Source organism: Hypomesus nipponensis, chromosome 14 (genome assembly GCF_054491055.1).
Source record: "Hypomesus nipponensis isolate SF chromosome 14, ASM5449105v1, whole genome shotgun sequence".
NCBI classification, from domain to species: Eukaryota; Metazoa; Chordata; class Actinopteri; order Osmeriformes; family Osmeridae; genus Hypomesus; species Hypomesus nipponensis.
The window spans coordinates 18,515,304-18,534,199 of record NC_140374.1 but is presented as its reverse complement, the minus strand read 5'-3'; the positions used below and the strand labels follow the sequence as shown (position 1 = coordinate 18,534,199).

Here is an 18,896-nt window from a genome sequence, read left to right as displayed (position 1 = left end):
GTGGTTATGGACCACAGTAATCTATGAGGTAACCCAACACAGCCTAACATCATCATACTGGGTCATTGTGTACTATGTAGGGGCTTCAAGGTCAGCAGAATAGGCTTCTCGGGCAGCAAAATGAGCTCAAAGGTACTCTGCACCTCTACCTGACGTTGTTTCTCCACCCGGAAGTTCTCCAACATCTGCGATGGCGGGACACATAAGTGAACAATATTCAATCTAATATTCCTCGTTCTGTCACATGACATGTTCTATTTCAATAATGGACGAGAAGGAAAAGAGTCGGATGGAAATCGTTTCTCACGTGAATGAGGAACAGCTGCATCTCCGTCTCGGCAATCCTCCGGCCCAGACACTGGCGGGGCCCAAAGCCGAAGCCCAGGCTCCGGAAGTAGTGGCTCTCTGTCCTGAGCCAGCGGGAGGGGCGGTACTCCTCTGGCCTGGGGAACACTCCAGGGTCCCTGCCCATGGCATACAGACCCAGCTGGACAAGAGTCTGGCCACAGACGCACACAAACACACACGCACGGTCGCACACGTAATGTTATTATGGAGAGAGAGCAGGCAAACTTCACCCACCTCGTCAACAAAATCAACACATAAAAATGACACTTTTTGAAGGATTGTCTGAGTTCATATTCGGTGTCTTACCCCAGATGGTATGTGGTAGTTTTGAATAACGATGTCTTCTGTTATGTATCGCTGCAAACTCACTGCAACAGGATATAGTCTGAAAACGGAGAGACCGTTTTTCCCAAAGTGACACTTCACCCGGGATGCCAGAAGGTGGCAGTGTTGCAATCAAGGCAAATCTCAACGTACTTCAGGTTTGTTGTGTTATCATGTAATCATATAATAAATCTCATAATAATGACCCTCTGAGCAGTGCACCTGTCGTGATGGTTTGCTTACCTCAGTGATTCCTTCAGGGCTCCTTTGATCAGAGGCACCCTCTTCAGCATCTCCAGGATATCTCCCTGGGTGGACGTCCTGGCGGCTGCCACCTCGGCCCGCAGCTCCTCCTGTAGATCTGGGTGTTTGGCCAGCTCGTACAGGGTCCACAGCAGAGTGACGGATGTCTGCAACCACCAACACAGTACAGTGTATATGTCTCTACTGTGTACATTTACATTTAGTCATTTAGCAGACGCTCTTATCCAGAGCAACTTACAGTAAGTACAGGGACATTCTCCCCAAGGCAAGGAGGGTGAAGTGCCTTGCCCAAGGACACAACGTCATTTGGCACTGCCGGGAATCGAACCAACAACCTTCTGTTTAATAGCCCGACTCCCTAACTACTTAGCCACCTGAGCCGCCACTGTAAAATAAAACCTGCTGGATTTCATCCTGGTTTATGTGGGTTACCGTGTCTACCCCTCCAGCCATCAGCTCTGTGACGCTGGCCTTGATGTCCTCGATGGACAACTTGTCGAGCATCAGCAGGCTAGCCAGGACCCCAGGGTATTTCCCATGGCTGCCTGTCTCCTGTCGTAGCTGTTTGTAGCTGTTCTGGATGCAGCGGTCCGCTGCAGAGGCACACACCCATACCTTCATGTTACTACATCACATTTACATTTGGTCATTTAACAGACGCTCTTATCCAGAGCGACTTACAGTAAGAACAGGGACATTCCCCCGAGGCAAGTAGGGTGAAGTGCCTTGCCCAAGGACACAGCGTAATTTGCACGGCCGGAATTGAACCGGCAACCTTCTGATTAAAAACCCGATTCCCTAACCGCTCAGCCATCTGACCCCTTACATGACGGAGCACATCCACTACACTGACACTCATGCTTGCTGCTTGCTGAGTTAGTATGCTGTTATAATAACAATGTTTCAATACACGGTTCCTTCGTCTTCCTCGTCGGCCCCTACCCTGGTTGAATATGCCGTCCCAGGCCTCCACGTGGTCCCTCCACACTTTGGCCCCGATCCTCTTCAGCAGGGCTGGGGGGATGAACAGCATGGGCGAGGTGGTCTTGAACATCAGGGAGATGCAGTCAATGAAGTGCTGGGCTTCAGGGTCGATGTAGTCCAACATGAGTCCCAGGCGCTCTCCGTACAGCACCGAGCTGACAGCTGCACAGGACCCAGGATGTGGAGTTAAATGAGGGACGATTATATTTTGCATTTGTAAAAAAGTTTTACATCTGTAAAAAAAAAAAAAAAAAAAAGTGTTGGTCAACACTTTTTCACAATTACACAAAATATTTCTACACATGCAAAAATTATCTATAGATGCAAAATTTTGAACATCAAAAACAAAAAATATGTTGGTCTGAAAAAAGAAAGAAGAAATTTGGGGATTGGACACACTGGGCGAAACTTTCAATATTAGGTCACTGTAGATAATAAAAGATCTTACATTCTAGTGCATATTTGAAGAGTTCTTGAGAGAGATCGGTGGTCCATTTGTTTTGTCCACTTCTCTCTATCTTTTTATAAACACGGGCCACGAAGTCCTGGCCTACCTCATCCAAGAGAGGTACAAAGTTTCCAATTACCTTGGGAGAGATTACCTCCCTGTTCAGAATCACCCTGTTGCTTCGCCAGTCTTCTCCGTTTCTATAGAAAGAGAGAGATTGTTCCGCTCATCTACAATAGGACCTGGTGAGGCTGCGTTTGGAGGACTATTTGGGTACTTTTTGGAAAAAATCATCTCTGGAGAGATGACAAGTTAAAGACTGAGGCATGACTGTAAAATTACAGTCTGAAATAAGATAGAGATGTGGGATGAGTAGCGCCTGGTCCAGACAATGCACATACTTGAGCAGGACTCCATATTTGCGATTCCTGTAGTCTCTGTATGCTGTCCAGGCTTCCACTTTGAGCCTTTTTGGGTAGTGGCCCTCTGCTTTGAACAGGATAGCAGCATCTTCTGGTTTGATGATATTCACACTCTCGTAATAACCTATTTTCTCTCTGTTGTGGAAAAGCATACAAGTATTGTGATATTTTTTGTTTATAACAGAGAACTACCCCAATCAAGGCTAGTATGACAATGCAAAGGAAGATGTTCATGTTCTGTCTACCGCATACAGACATACAGACAGTGAACCGATAGAGTTGAGGGTGCCTAGCTTCTGTGGACAGGCGCAACATCTCCAAATATAGTTACCAAGTACCTGTAAATGGGTCCAAAAGTGTTGAAGTTGTGCACCATGATGCGGTGGATGTTCCTGAAGCCGTCTAGTTTCCAAAAGCTGTAAAGGCTGGCCACGCCGCTCCTCCAGAGCCCAGGGATCTCACCGAAGGCCCGTACGGTGGGGCTGCTGTCTGTGTACGCCGTCTGTCGGACGGGCACGGGCACACTGCTGCTGTGGCGGACCCCGGGCTCTGCCAGTCTTTCTAACCAGGACAGAGGGTGCACCACGGGACTGCGCTTTACTCTCCACCCAGCCATCATAGCATCTGTGTCTCTCCTTTCAGCTCTCACTCCTCCTCTGTCTCTCTGCCAGGGACATCTGGATGACGGCGGAGGTCGATCTTGATATGCACCCTCTGCCTACCCCTCAGTGTGATGATGACATGCTTGTTTTGCTGGGGATATTGAACTACAGCACGGGTCAGTCATAATGAAGCAAGGACTTTGGTGTGAAGCGAGGACTCTGAAACAACGTTCGTTCTAAACAGCTGTGTAGTGGAAGGCTATAAGGTGAGAGGGTCAAAGGGTGACCTTGTACTGTCTATGATGTATCTGAAAAGATTTGCTTAGGTAAAGCAACTGATACGTCAATGAAATCTATGAATTTAATTATCAAAACATGCACATAACCAGACACTGATTTAAAATGTGAAATGTTAGCAGCAGAAATTACACTTGCACAGAATACTACAATACAAAATGATTCAAGGTTAACATGATATTTTGATGACTGAAATAAATAAGGGATTCTTGTCAGCAAACTTCTATTGTTCCAAAAAATCTTGTTGTAACCTATTACAAAATCAACTTTTCCTTTTAAAATATAACATTTCTGTTTGTGCAAAGACTTATTTCCTAAGTAGTTTGATAAGGCCCTCCAACTTCATGGCTGTTTTCAGCTCCCCCTGGACCTTGAGTCTTCCACTGGTGTATGCAGCATAGGGACGCAGGCTGCCCTCAAACATGGCCAGCAGGTCCTCGTCACTCATACTGAGTGTGACGTCGGCCTTCTGATCTGGGAGTCCTGTCCCAGCAGAGCCCGCGCCTAAACAGACAGACAGACATGCAATATCACAGGCCTGCACAGTTGACCCACACTTCTAAATACATTTCCTGCAGCCACAACATTTACATGTAGTCATTTAGCAGACGCTCTTATCCAGAGCGATTTACAGTAAGTACAGGGACATCCCCCCCCCCCCCCCCGAGGAAAGTAGGGTGAAGTGAACCGCTCAGCCACCTGACTCCACAAGCAGCCAATACCTTGGCTCAGATCCACGTAGCAGATACTGTCCTGTCCGTCTGAGGAGCTGATGTGAAACTGGAAGCAGGCCCCCACCTGGCTGACCAGGGACTCTGACAGGAACAATTTCACCACTCCGAGCAGCTCCTCCACTGAGGCAGGCCTGGCCGCAGCCTGGGGAGCCGCGCTCAGCTCGTCTGTAAGGGTCATGGTGTCTTCTGACAACGCACAGACAGGACGATCAAAAATAACACGGGATCAAAGCGAAACAGGACAGGAGGTGGAAGTGCGAATTACCTTTGTTTGTCTGGATTTCACTTTTACCCAGGAAGTGCATAGCTAGCTGCTGGATGGGGCCAGCAAGGCCCTCCAGGCCAGGCACAGATGGAGGCATGATGAACTGTCCTGAGCTGTCTTCTGGGGCTTTCAGCACAGCCCCCACCATCAGCTCCACCCTGTCCACCTCCAGCCCCCAGGGGCGAGTCATCTCATTGATGTCCATCTACAACCAGGAAGTAAGGACATCTAGCAGTGCTAAAAAGTCATGTGTTGGTGTCTTTGTCGGAATATAAATTGACGCTCAAGCAGATCTTGAAAGGTACTCACCCCAAGGTACTCCCCCAGTTTGATTCTCTCAGTCTGGATCTCTCTCACAGTCTTCTTACCGAGGCAGTGGGTCATGGCGTTCTGTGCGGTGAGCCGTGTTGAGGCATTCAGGTCCTGCACTGCCACCACTGACATGACCGGGCTCCAGATTCTGAACTGGATGTCTGCTCCGACAGACACCAGACCACCATCCTGAGTGGTCACCTGGCACAGAGGAGGAGAGGGTAGCAAAATCAGTGATTTAATTTCCTTGCTTAGATGCAGTCACAGTTATGGCTTGGAGCCACAGGGGTGCAAGTGCCATGTTGGTCAAATAGGAGTATTATACAGTGTATCAAATGAAAGCTCTCAATTAGATACTTACAATGCCAAAAGGACACAAGTGATTTTAAATTAATTCAAAGAAAATTAAAAAGGCGTAACTGTAAAAGTGGGGAGTTGCAAAACCGGTTTTGGCTCTCCCGCAAAAACTATAAATCTGATGTAATTCACGTATGCAAAATTGACTCCAAGCCCTCGGGGAGAGAATTTGATGATGGGACTGTGCTATGAGTGTTGCTTACAGTACAGGGAGGGATGTTGAAGGCACGAGTGCGTAGATCCACCCTCTGCCACTGGTCTATGAGAGGCAGCACCAGAACTATTCCAGGACCTTTCGGAGGACGTACTCGACCCAAACGGAACACCACAACCCTCTGGTAGTTAGGCACAGCCTGCCACAGAAGACATCTCTCTTTTACAAATGGTGAATCCATCAGACAGCGCAACCATTCACAAATGGTTGCAAGGAAATATCTGAAGAGGAAGATTTTTTATGTGAAGACAACCTACTTTCAAAACAAACCATCCAGATATAGGGAAGGTGAGGAAGATACAGATATAAACCAAGAAGGTGACAATCAGGTTACAAATCCAGGAGACGCATCCCTGAGAAGTGTCTAGGAAAGAAAAATGGTATTCGTGTTAATACTACTAGGTTATAACGTTAATGTGTCTCCCCTCACAATCACGTTACCTAGTTACGAAGTAATTATTCTAATCCATCCACAGAGAAGGATCACTGCGTAGCTGGCTAACTCAAGCTAGCCCTGTCATTTAGCCCTGTAGCTATATGCAACAAACTTTCTCAGCATCAAGGATGCTACTGTAGCACACTTACCAGTGTAGTTGTTATCGCTGACTTTAGGGATGTAATCAAATGAATGTCCTTTATGAAGGAACTGTTTTTGCCCGAAGTTCTCTGGATCCACAAATAAGCCAGTGCTGGAAACCAAGTCTCTCTGTAGAAGAGACTCATACCGATATCCAGAGGACGATTTATTGAACATTTTGGTGTAAATTATGTCGCATAAACCTTGTTAAATATGATCACTGTCTGTGAAGTTACCATCAAACGCATGGCCTCACGATGCCTTTCAATTCAATCGAGCTACAGCTGTTTGATTTGGTCTTCCTTTGGCAATAGCCTTACAGGACAAGGACCGACACTTCCGTGTTTTGGTTGTTGCTCTTGGGAAATGTTGCACTTTACATAGATCAGGTGGAAGTGCAGCTCTGCCTCCCTCTAGAGGACAGACTGTGTTTTCATGAACATGACAGCGGACTGGTGCACTGTACCACTGTCTGTGATGTTGGTGACGGTGAGACAAAAACACCGATTTCTGGAACTATAGATAGAGAGTGCACAGTGCCCGTGATGAAGTAGGTGATAGACACACACACACACATATTACTGCAGTTATAGATAGGGCACAGTGCCCGTGATGCATTCGGTGAGTAAGATGTCTGACTGTGACACACGCACACTTCTGGAATTGAGATGGATAGTGCAGAGCCCGTGATGCAGCTGGTGATGACAATTTTCAGTAGCTTTGATACTATATCATGGTACACCCTATAAACACATTTCTCAGATCGCATCTGAAATTCACGAAGTACTTATCCAACCTCCACACTACAACAGTCTAGTTACTTAGCACATCATAAAAACAGTTTGCAGTATTTTAAACAAATTGCCAATCCTCAGTTACATTCATGCAAATTATTATGTAGCCTACAATTGTCTGCTGTCCCCCCCCCCCCCCCCCCATTGGTACATTTATAAAAATAAAAATATATTTAAAAAAAGCTGCAGATATGTTTCGATTCAGTTAGACCTAAATATATATTCTATTTAGCCTACAAGTAGTAAGGCCTAACATAAATAATTTACTTGTTTAGAATTAAAACGTTGGATATATTTTAAAATAAAGTAGTAACATGTTGAATGAGTGTATTGGGGGCAACTGGCCCCCTTAAAATCTACAACTGTGAACTACGATTGGGGTAAATAGACCCCCAGGGGCTTAAATACACTGGTATCAAATGCAACCATTTATTATTTTTGGTATAAATACATACATTTATGAAAAGATTACCAAGAACAAATGCCCTTACAAATGCTTCTTTCAGAGTTGTCAACAGTAAATGTACACAGTGCATTACCTACACTCTATTCGCTTCTGGGAATGATGGACAAAGAATAGACAGGAAAAGATTGGAAAAAATATAGAATTTCGTTTTCTATCATCATTGACCTACTGGATTAGCTCAGTTTTTGAACATATCACACAGTAGCTTCTCCATGGGTGTGTTCCCGATGGTCTTGTGGAAGAACAGCTGTTCTATCCTCTCCGAGCTCACAAAGTGTAGGGAGGGCAGAAGAAGAAGGAGTTTCCCAAACCTAAACAGGTAATGAAGATAATAAACTAAAAGCACATACCTTTCAACATATTTCACATATATATATATATATTAACTGGGCTCACCTGGCACTCTGGCTGGGGTACAGAGAGTGAATATGCTGACCAAGCATCACCTGAGACTGGTCCTGAAGATTCTCCACCTGCTCAGGATCTTTGAGACCACGGGTGTCTGCTCCATCGAGAAAGACATCAGACATCAGACATCAAGGCCATGTGTGCGGAGACCCACTTGAATAATTGTAAGTATGAGACAGACTGACCCACCTGGCTTGAACAGTACAACCGCCTTGAGGCAGGCAAACTCAGTAGGGTCTACAGCCAGAGCCTTGAAGCGGTTGAAGACTTCCTCCAGGACTCTCAAATTGCCTGTGGGGAGGCTGCCCTTAGATTGCTGTGTGGGGGAGAGGTCTGGCAGGGAGAGCAGGGGGCACCTGTCCAGAGGCAGAGACCACTGGATGGCACACAGGAGAAAGAGCTCACTCCAGGCTTCTTCCAGCAGAATCACCTATTCAAACAGAACCAATATTAGCTTCACCGCTCTCATGCCACAGGCTTTTTCAGATATGAGATATGGCCATTTCAAATGAGGAGTTGTACCTGGTCTCTGAATGGTAGGTGAGAGAAGACAGGCAGGTTCTTTGCCCACTTGACTGACATGAAGAGCAGGCGTGCTGATGTCTCATACACGCTCTCAGAGCCGCTGGAGCTGTACGGAGACGAGTGATAGTCGGACGGAGTTCTCTCCCTCTCTGGTTCATCACTCGTCACGTCAATATTCTCATCCACTGCAAGACGGAAGACATCAAATCAGTTTAGATTGCTACTGAATTGTATATAATTCTGTTGCATATCGCATGTGCACTGATCAAATTCTCCCCTAACTCTTACCGTCCTCTGGCTCTAGTTTAGCACAGGTCTCCGCGGTCATCAGGCTGACCATGAATCGGTGACTGTTCTTGGGGCTGCCGCCGCCGCCGCCGCAGTGCTGGACCGGGGCTGGGGGCGTGACCGAGGAACTGACGGGCTGTCTGCTGATGACAGAGAAGGTGGAGGAAGGGGTGGGCAACCGCGTGGTGGCCAGGTGCGCCGTATCTGCCTCCACGTCCATGGTATCTGGCTGCACCTGGGACGTGCTGCGGGGCTGCCTCTCGTTCTGCACGGCTGAGGAGGAGACACAAACAGAGGAAGTCACAAAGGGAACACTGACGATTATTACATTTACATGACATTTAGTCATTTAGCAAACGCTCTTATCCAGAACAATTTACAAAAAGTACAGGGACATTCTCTCCCCCCCCCCCCCAAGTGCCTTGACCAGGGACACAACGTCATTTTTGCGCCCGGGAATCGAACCGGCAACCTTCTGATTGGTAGCCCTGTACCCTAACCGCTCAGCCCTCTGACCCACTCTTGTATTGTCTAACATGGTAACATGGGATCTCCCAGGTAACATCTATTTTGATGTGCGGGTGGTTTATTTTTTGTTGCCTTTACTCACCATCTTTGTTCATGCCAGCTTGGAGGCATCTCTTCAGTCGACATGCTTGACACTGGTTGCGATGGGCCCTGTCGACAGGGCACGTGCCTGTGCCTGCTTGACACCTGCAAGGGCAGCCATTCAAAAGTGTTAACATTTCTAAAGACTTAATTACATGGATTAAGCGTGAGGATTTTCACAGAGAAAAAAACACGAGGCCGTGATATGGATCGTCCTCACCTGTAGATGAGCCTGCGTCGGACGCTCCGCTTGAAGAAGCCACTGCAGCCGTTGCAGGCATAGATGCCGTAGTGCTTCCCACTGCTAGTGTCAGAACACACTTTACACAACAAGCCTAGGCCCAGGGCTTTCCCTGGAACTGGACTTCTTGCTGTAGACACAAAGCACAATCTTTACATTATGATATCTGTTCATGACCCGATCACATGGTATTGACTCAACCTATTTACGAGGTATGATTTAGACATGATGAAAATCCGATCCTTATTGGTACTCGTGTAAAGAATGTATATTCATTAGGTCCCTATCTTCTTTAGTATTTTAGTGGCTTGCCTGGTTGAGTGTTGTCCAAAGTGGATTGTCCTGAAGAGTCCATGATAGATGGGCGCATGGTCATCTTCGGCAGGTGTTTATCCATCCTCTAAGCCAGTGAGCTGTATTCCTTCCAAACTCCACACCAAAGCACCTGGATAATTTTTGCTGTCTTCAGAGATTGAACTTCTGTCCAGGCGTTTGGCTGAACGGCTGTTCTTTTCAGGTGTTGTTGTCCCCAAGTTGAGACTTGTGGAGCTCTAGCTATGTATTTCCCGACACAAACCAGTCCAGTCACTTAGATATCTAGTGGAAATCCTCCATCAAAGGCTTTTTATCTTCTTTGAACTCGGAAATGCAAGCTATGGTCCCCTGGCTGGTATGGTGCTGTGAGGAGTCAGGGCAGGAGATAGTCTGCTAGCTCTTCTTCTATCCATCTGTCTGAGTCAGACTGAGGTTGCGAGTCTCTGTCCTTTGGGGGATCCCCATTGGAAGACAAGGAGATTAGCACCAGTTGCTGTGTAAGCAAATGCGTGTTTGTCATCCTCTTAATCTTTACTGTCCATTTACGTGCAAATCAATCAGTCACGCCTCTTTAGTGAAAACTATGTGTTAAAAGATTGAAAATTATTTGAAAGAATGTTAAAAGGAGTACAGTATTGATTTGCAACCAATGTCTTCATTTTCTTTGGGGTGATGAAAATCCGATTTCTTTGGGGTGTTGTCAACAAAGTTGACAACAAAAAAATTATGTTGGTGTGTCTATGTCCTTCATCAATCTAATCTTACAACAATAATTTTATTGTACTCAACAAATACAACAAACTTCTCCCCTTATAACAATGTGTTTTTCTTCCCTGTTAGTCATCTGGTATGAGGATCAGAGTCAGACTGGTTCATCAACTAATCCATTTCTTTCCATGTGAGTCATGTTAATCTTAGGATCTCACAAGCCATGTGTCTACTGTTACTTGGTATAGCATCCTGAGTACATTTAGAGGACTGGTAATCTAGAAAATTATGTTGTTGTATTTTTGGTAAATCCCAATTAAGGTTTTTTAAATGGAAACGGGATGTATTTTTATTATCCTAGGCAGTTCAGCTTCTTGTGTAAATCGTTATATCGTAAAAATCGTTCGAGATATTTATTTATTTATTTAAGTCAGCAAAATTGTCCAATGATCACATATTATTCATGGTTAAATCATTTTTATTGACTGGGTCTTGTTTTGGTCCTGCTAATGACACAAGAAGCTGTTTGGCTGCACTACACCATGTGGCCGGGAAAGATACAACCATCCCAAATCAACTAAGTAGCTTACACCACCATGAAACACGTTCTGCTTTAGAGGGGTCTGTCCTGGGAGGGGAAAAACAATTAGCTGTGAGAATGAAAGAGCAGTAAGGAGTTGACCCTTAAGTCTATTCTTCTGCCATATGGTGGCTGCTCTCTGGATCCCTGTCTGCCTAATTAGTGACCCGTGTGTGATTTGATGGTAATTAGTGGCCTGAAGTCAGTGATTTGGTTTTTCTTTGATTTGTGGTTTTATCTTATTAAGGTATTACACAGTGTGGGAGTCACAAAGAACAACACATGCCTTTTCTATCCTCTCCACTGACCTTGGATGATACAATGGCTGTTGTCCCCGTTGCAAAACTGCAGGACAATTGCTAAGGACGACTGCTTTGAGGTCAGAACAGAACTCTTTCTGTTAGACTAAACTGGTGTGTAAAGAGATTAGATGTTCTGGTTAGTAGGGGTTTTGTCTGGGCTGCTAGACGGAGCCATTTGACCTCTGAGCTCGTCGTCTGTGGTTGCTTGAAACTTGGGAGACACCACTATTTTCATCCAAATTGTATTACGATAAAGTCAGTTACATTTTCAGGCAAGGAATCTTGGGGGTTGTATGTGTGTGTGTGTGTGTGTGTGTTACTGTAATTGTTCATGACCATTAATCCAAACACCTTTTGTCAGATCTGGAGATGTATTTTGTACATAGTCTCCATTTCACTGTTACATAACCCAGGTGTTAAAACCTGAGCCAGGTACAAGAACGATGTGGATTAGCTTCTTACCTGCACGTCAGGGTAAAGCTAATCAATCGTGTCCCCAGACCAGAGCTTAGACTGCAGCCAGTCAACAATACTGTAGCTGCATGGATGCCCTGTTGCCTTGCCAGGTGAAGCACATATCGGTTGAGGCCTATACCGCAGTGATTCCAGTTCGGTCCACTTCTGCATGTCTTCCACTCTCTCACTCCCCTACATTTACTGTGTATTCTGTTACTATCTCTGTCGAAAAAGGTTAAAAACATATCTTAGAATAAAGTGTATATACATAGAGAGAGATTAGATGTTTGTATTATATATATATATATATATATATATATATATATATATATATATATATATATATATATATATATATATATATATTCTACCTGTGTATAATTGTGTTTCTCCCAGAGATAGTCCAATGAGTAAAGGGGTTAAACAAATCAACACCTCATGCTCAAGATAAAATACAACCATTAATCTCTGGCATGTCCTACGATCTACAGTATGTTTCTTTGATTATGATGACTTTATGTACTTTCCATATACAGTATTGTACAAACTATTAATACAACTCAAAAAATATATAATTAGAAACATCGCCTACAATAGTACAATTACATTAAACCATCACCAAATGTCTATGGGAATATTTACAAAGACTGATATCTTGCAGAATACATGCATGTACTGGAACCTTTTGACAAACTCCCCTGCTTGTCCTTGGGTAAATGCCCTTGAAGGCACAAGTTCACAACTCCATACACTTAAGCAGCTTTATGCATAATCTCTTTGAATGTCAGCTATTGTCAAAGAGTGAGATTAATTTTTTAAGAGGCTGTGGGGCCTGTCTGAACCTGATACAGGAAAGTAGATTCACGTTGACACTTTATGGCATACATGCAGGTACACAGCAATGTCACTGCATTTTCAGTTGAAGTAGTCAATTATAAACCCTAAGTGTATTCCTCCTGTTCGTGCCTGTGGCCTTTTCACTGCTCTACTCCTAAATGACGCCATGCTGTACTGTAGCTGCCATATTATGGGGGTTTCGTCTGGTTACTGTGACCTCTTGGTCAGAGAAGCTGAGGGGGAGCCAGCATTGTAAACTGAGGCGTCAGCACTACGACCACCAGAGATTACCCCAACCCTGCCATCTGCTGCCCCTAGGATAATCCACACAATGAGAAAATCAATTGTCTCAGTCTATATCAAAGACTGGCCGGCTCAATTCAACAAGTCAATTAAAAATTAGAGCGACTTAGCAATAATACCATGTTACTGCTGACCAAGTACTTGGCAGCTCCTTGTGGATGATACATCTCCATAGGGATGGTGAGGTGAAAATAATTCATACTGACATTATTACAACATGAGTTGGTCTTTATTGTCCACTAATGCAGTCGACTTATGTACATACCAGTGAGTGTAGGTCAATACAAACTCAAATAGAAGTAAATTCATATAAATAATATTGTTTATTTTATGATGTTAAATAGAGGCTGATAATTATCCAAGGCATAATTGTAGACAAAGCCTGTTTCCAACCTTTTTTTGTCTACATGACACTGTACATGACTCGCAATTCGCAGCATCAAAATCATCCCAATGTAAAATGAGAAAGCATGACTTAATAAAACAATGAGGATATACAGACAGTAGAAGCCTTGCTCCAACTGGATCCCTGAGACTTTTCAGTGAACACTCCTGTTCCAGCTGCTCTGATCCTCACACACCCTGGTACTCGTGCCTGCAGTGGCCAACAAACAAAGGCTCGGCCTGGACACCGCGCCTAAAAAGAGAGAAATATTGAAAGCGTAAAGCAGGGGTAGAAGCCTTGGGAGACATTAGAGGGGGACAAATATAACAGGTGACAGACAACTTATGTCAAACAACTTGCGCAGCCGTATGAACCTGTAACTCAAGCAGCCTTACCGTAACAGCATGCAGCGGAACTCCTTCAGACGAGGGAAGGCCAGGGTGACACTGGAGGTCTGCTTCTCATCACTCCACAGTCTCTCTGCTGCAGCACTGGCCCTGGGCCTGCGCAACACAAACACACAACACAAACATTCATGGGAATGATTGCCTGAAATGTAAGGGATTTTTATTTATTTTATTAATTCTTTATTACCACAGGCGTGGAGAGAGGTTGGTTGCATCTACGTATTCCCCCCACATGCAGACCTCTCCACCAATCACCAGCTTCTTCTGCTCTTCAGTCCCTGTGAGAGGGAAGTAAACACAATCTCATGATGAAAGCGTGGGAAGAACACACTAGAACCAGCACTCAGACTGCAAACAACACTGCATAGCACAGCACAGCACATCCATGTGACTCATACAATACCATTCCTAAAGATCTGTATTACAGGGAGGGGGGGGTGGGTTTCAAAAACAAAAGCCATGCTCTGGATAGCATATTGTGCAAAAAGCTAGTACATATGTCAGTGTTAACATGGCCCTGCACACACACCAGAGAAGTTCAGTGGCTGCACGGTGTAGGCACTGTGCCAGTCCTGGCCGTAGCTGATGTGGTTAAGGTACCAGGGGGAAGCCAGCAGGACCCTGTGCCCAGTCATGGTGATCCTGCTCAGCTCCTCCCGGTACTGGGCAGGGGTGCCCTTCCAGATGAGCAGAACTGTGTCCTTAGAGACCTGAGCAGGGTAACAAATAACATGGCGTCCACTTCTGCGCCGCTCCAACTGGTTGGAATGCTCAGGAAGGGTGTTTTGGGGGGCGTGTTGCTCTGCTGTCATGTTACGAAGTCACTTGGCTTCTTACCGCAATGTTTATACTGGTGGTACAATTTCACAGCGTGACCCTGTCTTTAAAATCTATTTTGGACAGTAAAATGAAAGGATGTGGTGGCCCAGTAACCGTTGGAATTGCATTGTGACTCTGGTGTGTTGTGCCACCTAGTGGTTAAGAGATTGTTTCTCTGGGAATTTTACAGACCCCTGGGTGTTAAGAAGACAAACTTAGACTTCTGTAACCCTTTGGATTCAGCTGAAACATGAACATCAAAAACACAGCAAACATTTTTTTTTCTCTTCAAACTGCAACATTTCCAGAGCACCCAGGTTCTGACCCTTGAAGGCTAGAGGCCACACAGTGTAGTAGCGCGCCCAGTCATGAGTGGGTCCTGGTTGGTCCAGATACCAGGGAGTGGCTAAGATCACTCTCAGTCCGGCTTTAGTCACCCTGCGTAAATCACACAGGTAACACCCCCCCTTCCACACCTCCACCACTGCCAGGTAGCTGCACTGGAAAACAACCCGTCAAAAGACACAAATGTGCAAACTAAAACATAAAACTACAGCTGTCAGTCACAATATACAAGGGGGGTCACAATGTAATGCTGTCATAAGAACTAGATGGTTTCGGGAACATCCTATGTAGAAAGCACAGGTCGTGAATCCTTTTTTTGTCAGACGAGGCTGTATACTTACTCTTTCATGACAGTCAAATACATCCTGCCAAACAATTGCTGTCCTGTTGAGCATCGAAGTGATGTTCACGATGCTAGAAACACAAGACGTAAAACAATGTCATACACATATAAGGGATGTCTTTCTACATTATAAAGAGAGATCATGGATAGATGTTTTATTATCCGTCCAAAATATTTTCACATGACTTTTATTACTAACTTTTTCTCATTATTTGACAGTAGATAATAAATGACATGTTTAATCTGTTTTGACATGGGGCAAACCAATCAAACGCTAGTAGTCTAACCCCATCCTTTCAACAATTTAGGCCAACGATGAAATACAATTGTTTATAAAGCATTATATTTAGAAAACATTCCAAATGTTTTTCAGATTGTTCTCCATGACTTACTTCTCCATGTAGAAGGACTGTAGTTTGGTGAAATCATTTCCAAAACCCATTTTCTGCATGAACTGCTTGACTTCAGGGTTGGATTTCCTAGAGAAGACAGTTTCCAATGACAGCCCAACATGAAGACCAATGTTTAATGTAATACAAAACACATCATGCTACAGTACACCGTAACCTACCAGCAGGTAAAGTCAACCTCATCCCCTCCTAGGTGAATGTAAGAATCAGGAAAGACAGAGGCCACTTCCTTAAACAAACGTGTCATGAACTTATAGGTGGAACCTGTGGCTGGGTTGACTGGACCGAATGTTCCAGAAGGAGTAATTCCCCTGTAGCAGGGGGTCAGGAGACCAGGCTGACCTGGCAGAGGTCAAGGGGTGGTGGGTAAAATAACAGAAAAGGTCACATTCAAGTCATTATAAGTACTACATTTTCACAAGATGTAGCGTTTTATTTTGTTGAGATGCATGATTTAAGAGGAGTTTTATTTACATAATTACTTATTTACGTTTATTTACATTACTTATTTACACAATTACATTTAATCAAAGATATGTTATTTTATTATACTGTAGGTTGTACTGTACTTCACCTTTACCCCAGGACTGGGTGTGGCCCGGTGAGTCAAACTCAGGCAAGACTCTGATTCCCCGTAGTCTGGCGTGAGAGATCACCCTCCTCACATCCGTCTGTGTGTACACGTGAGTCATTGGGTGGAAAGCCCCCTAAACCAAAATTATGAAAATCTGTTTAAAAAGTTTACGACTACCAGTACACGTTACTGATAGACACTGACTACAGATATTTCTCTGTAGATGATTCGGAATAGGAAGGGTGGTGTGAAACTCCAGCTATTTAACAACACTTGATACAGGTTTTTGAGGCCCACAATTATTACCAGGTAGTTCAAGTTCAAGTGTTTTATTTGTCAGGTACACAGAACAACACAAGGTCAGACTGGGCACTGAAATTCTTAAGACAAGACAACGCAAGCACCTGGCATAACATAACATTTAAGTACACAGAACATAATTTACATCTATGCTGAGCTTAAATAAGTGAAACTTCCTAAATATAAAGATAGTAATAAATAATTGACTATACTAATCCTAATACTAAAACCTACATGTACCTTCCTACATATACAGATAACAATAAATAATACACTATACTAACCGTAAATGCACATTAAACCTATTACAACCCTATAACCTATTCAACCCTAGGTGGAAGGGTTAGGGTTAGGTAAACTAAAGGTAGGTAAACTAACCTTGTTGCTAAGGTCAGGAAATGTACGACTCTGGTACGGGAAGGAAGGGTCATCAACAATGTGCCAGTGAAACACATTGAACTTACTGTAGGACATGGCATCCTAAACAAAGACAACATTAACAGACCATTAGTGTAAGCTTCCCTAATCACAATGAGTCAGTCTGATCGTGGTCTTCAGATAGACTAACCAGGGTCTTTAGGATGGCCTCTACTGGTAAATAGTGACGAGATGTGTCCAACAGTATCCCACGGAACTGAAACCTGGGGAAATCCTCTATTTCAGTCTTGTTCACAAAGTACTAAATAAATTAAAAAGAAACAAAAAACCTTTATTTGTACATTTCCAAACAAACCAAACCTATTTACCAAAATATTATTCTGCATTACTTACTGTACCCAAGTCGTCTTGATACACCAGCTGGCTGAATGTTTCCAGGCCTGCGTCAATCAAAAACAGCATTATGGTCACAAATTGCATTATATAGTCATGACAGATATATCAGTAAACATATTTAAAAACCAATACCTCTCAGGGCCCCCCACACAGTTTCTGTCCTCAGTTCTGCCTGGTCTGTAGATACATTCAGCTTATCTGGGACAGGAGACCAAGTACAGTAAGAGTCAAAGATGATAACCTGCCTGAAGGTTTCAATAAATAAACAAATCACATTCTGAAGTAGTGAGTTCATAAAGCTTACAGACTAAAGGTAAAGGTTACACATTTTCAGTGTAATTTACAAGTGCAGTCGATGGAGTGTCCAGAATTTTATTTTTTACTTGGATTCTGTCTTAGACTCTCTGAAAGGCCCAGATGCAGATCCAATGTAAAGGCTGTGATGTCAGTCATGGCAGAAGACATGGCCCAAATCAACAAGCCGAAAAGTAGGCCAATAATGACAGTTTTTCAACACTTACAACTTTCTGAGGACTCTGCATTTGGGTAGCTCTCACAGCCTGGCTGGGTTACATGGATATTAAGGACATATGGTTTTGCTTCGAAAAGATGGTGCCTGTCTTGTGGCCCTATACCAAACAGAAGAGACCGTTATTTACAAACATGCAGTCATGTTTCAGTTCACTGAGAAAGGATTTCTGGAGCAGGTGATTGAATGACTTTACATGCCATGCATACATGCTCTACAATGCCCATTGATGTACCTATAAGCCAAACACCATGCCGAGAACAAAACGACAGGTCACCATTGTGTAGCTCCGCAATACTAACAGTCTGTCTAAAATAACTCTATTAAGACTTATTGAAATGATCAGCAGGCCTACCTGCATTGTAATCTGGAAAAATTATAGAGTAATATCTCTTGAAGGCGGCATCCAGCACTGAACATCCCAACTGGGCGGCTGATTTACTAGCATACTGAAATGTAAAGTCTCCTGGATTCAATGAATATCGTTCCATCGATGTGGCTACAATTTGTGGCTTTGGCCACACACCTATCACCGTGTGTACATTCAAGAAAAAAAGTAAAGTCACGTAAGATATTTCATTACGTCTTATTCTAACATCAGACATTTCCACCGGGTAAAACGAGTCTTTCTGTTGAGAATAAATGTATCCTCTGAGAGGTTTTCTATTGAGTAGCTGTACTCGGTCATTGGTTCAGTAGCTGCCTGAACACAACACAAGTTCTAAAATACTACCAGTCATGTGACAGACTGCTCTGCCACTGTCAAAAAGGTCACGTGGCCCACTCAGTCCATGAAGGTGCATACATTTTAAACAACAAATTACATCGCTATCATGAAGGACTAAAGTACCAAATTTTGGTCAGACAAAATTCCACAATGAAAAATGTATTTTAATAATCACGCATTAAACATTTTGCCACATTTAATTTGATAAATTGTATTTGTTCACTTCTTTTTTATGTCCAGTTGTGAGACATGCAGAAAGCACGGCTTATATTTTCTTATCCTTATCTCTAAATCAAATAATCT

General features: G+C 43.9%; 4 protein-coding genes across 8 annotated transcripts; all 4 read right to left on the bottom strand.

Annotated features, from left to right (window-relative positions):
- Window positions 1-36: 36 nt before the first annotated feature.
- LOC146258969 (cholesterol side-chain cleavage enzyme, mitochondrial) lies at window positions 37-3,474 on the bottom strand. The gene is made up of 9 exons (XM_084671555.1): window positions 3,129-3,474; window positions 2,770-2,925; window positions 2,369-2,568; window positions 1,879-2,082; window positions 1,369-1,529; window positions 916-1,082; window positions 655-733; window positions 308-499; window positions 37-185 (listed from the first exon to the last, which is right to left on the bottom strand). The coding sequence occupies exons 1-9, from the start codon at window positions 3,407-3,409 to the stop codon at window positions 63-65; spliced, it is 1,563 nt and encodes a 520-aa protein (XP_084527681.1). The 5' UTR covers window positions 3,410-3,474; the 3' UTR covers window positions 37-62.
- Window positions 3,475-3,733: 259 nt separating this feature from the next.
- stoml1 (stomatin (EPB72)-like 1) lies at window positions 3,734-6,494 on the bottom strand. 3 transcript variants are annotated; one of them, XM_084671558.1, is made up of 8 exons: window positions 6,385-6,494; window positions 6,157-6,277; window positions 5,829-5,935; window positions 5,561-5,710; window positions 4,998-5,201; window positions 4,689-4,893; window positions 4,412-4,609; window positions 3,734-4,193 (listed from the first exon to the last, which is right to left on the bottom strand). In XM_084671558.1, the coding sequence occupies exons 1-8, from the start codon at window positions 6,394-6,396 to the stop codon at window positions 3,997-3,999; spliced, it is 1,194 nt and encodes a 397-aa protein (XP_084527684.1). In that variant the 5' UTR covers window positions 6,397-6,494; the 3' UTR covers window positions 3,734-3,996. The 3 variants fall into 3 exon arrangements, with proteins under 3 accessions (XP_084527684.1, XP_084527683.1, XP_084527682.1); XM_084671557.1 differs by having other exon boundaries at window positions 6,157-6,289; window positions 6,385-6,490; XM_084671556.1 differs by having other exon boundaries at window positions 6,157-6,494.
- A 1,092-nt stretch (window positions 6,495-7,586) lies between these two features.
- On the bottom strand, window positions 7,587-9,876 carry LOC146258967 (photoreceptor-specific nuclear receptor-like). Of its 2 annotated transcripts, none has more exons than XM_084672215.1 (8): window positions 9,792-9,876; window positions 9,459-9,609; window positions 9,240-9,343; window positions 8,630-8,902; window positions 8,339-8,526; window positions 8,006-8,246; window positions 7,805-7,910; window positions 7,587-7,719 (listed from the first exon to the last, which is right to left on the bottom strand). In XM_084672215.1, the coding sequence occupies exons 1-8, from the start codon at window positions 9,874-9,876 to the stop codon at window positions 7,587-7,589; spliced, it is 1,281 nt and encodes a 426-aa protein (XP_084528341.1). The 2 variants fall into 2 exon arrangements, with proteins under 2 accessions (XP_084528341.1, XP_084528342.1); XM_084672216.1 differs by having other exon boundaries at window positions 9,459-9,605; window positions 9,788-9,855.
- A 3,408-nt stretch (window positions 9,877-13,284) lies between these two features.
- Window positions 13,285-18,590, bottom strand: hexa (hexosaminidase A (alpha polypeptide)). 2 transcript variants are annotated; one of them, XM_084672974.1, is made up of 14 exons: window positions 18,222-18,590; window positions 17,859-17,966; window positions 17,470-17,535; window positions 17,335-17,381; window positions 17,132-17,242; window positions 16,942-17,043; window positions 16,264-16,396; window positions 15,851-16,031; window positions 15,672-15,758; window positions 15,278-15,350; window positions 14,302-14,482; window positions 13,960-14,050; window positions 13,761-13,868; window positions 13,285-13,617 (listed from the first exon to the last, which is right to left on the bottom strand). In XM_084672974.1, exons 1-14 carry the CDS (start codon window positions 18,469-18,471, stop codon window positions 13,554-13,556), a joined length of 1,602 nt encoding a protein of 533 aa, XP_084529100.1. In that variant the 5' UTR covers window positions 18,472-18,590; the 3' UTR covers window positions 13,285-13,553. The 2 variants fall into 2 exon arrangements, with proteins under 2 accessions (XP_084529100.1, XP_084529101.1); XM_084672975.1 differs by having other exon boundaries at window positions 16,270-16,396.
- Between the last annotated feature and the right edge of the window lie 306 nt (window positions 18,591-18,896).

What these genes read in the sequence shown, in the direction of transcription:
- LOC146258967 (XM_084672215.1), bottom strand. Translation starts at nt 9,876, where the DNA reads ATGGATAAACACCTGCCGAAGATGACCATGCGCCCATCTATCATGGAC. An exon ending in TAAACTAGAGCCAGAGGACG is followed by an intron (nt 8,527 to 8,629) that starts GTAAGAGTTAGG and finishes TCCGTCTTGCAG; the next exon opens with TGGATGAGAATATTGACGTG. An exon ending in TACCCCAGCCAGAGTGCCAG is followed by an intron (nt 7,720 to 7,804) that starts GTGAGCCCAGTT and finishes TTACCTGTTTAG; the next exon opens with GTTTGGGAAACTCCTTCTTC.
- stoml1 (XM_084671556.1), bottom strand. Translation starts at nt 6,325, where the DNA reads ATGTTCAATAAATCGTCCTCTGGATATCGGTATGAGTCTCTTCTACAG. An exon ending in CAGCGATAACAACTACACTG is followed by an intron (nt 5,936 to 6,156) that starts GTAAGTGTGCTA and finishes TTTCTTTCCTAG; the next exon opens with ACACTTCTCAGGGATGCGTC. An exon ending in CTGGATGGTTTGTTTTGAAA is followed by an intron (nt 5,711 to 5,828) that starts GTAGGTTGTCTT and finishes CTTCTGTGGCAG; the next exon opens with GCTGTGCCTAACTACCAGAG.
- hexa (XM_084672974.1), bottom strand. Translation starts at nt 18,471, where the DNA reads ATGTCTGATGTTAGAATAAGACGTAATGAAATATCTTACGTGACTTTA. An exon ending in AGGCCATCCTAAAGACCCTG is followed by an intron (nt 17,044 to 17,131) that starts GTTAGTCTATCT and finishes GTCTTTGTTTAG; the next exon opens with GATGCCATGTCCTACAGTAA. An exon ending in CAGTCCTTCTACATGGAGAA is followed by an intron (nt 15,351 to 15,671) that starts GTAAGTCATGGA and finishes TTGTGTTTCTAG; the next exon opens with CATCGTGAACATCACTTCGA.
- LOC146258969 (XM_084671555.1), bottom strand. Translation starts at nt 3,409, where the DNA reads ATGATGGCTGGGTGGAGAGTAAAGCGCAGTCCCGTGGTGCACCCTCTG. An exon ending in AAATATGGAGTCCTGCTCAA is followed by an intron (nt 2,569 to 2,769) that starts GTATGTGCATTG and finishes CTCTTTCTATAG; the next exon opens with AAACGGAGAAGACTGGCGAA. An exon ending in GCCCTGAAGGAATCACTGAG is followed by an intron (nt 734 to 915) that starts GTAAGCAAACCA and finishes CTCCGTTTTCAG; the next exon opens with ACTATATCCTGTTGCAGTGA.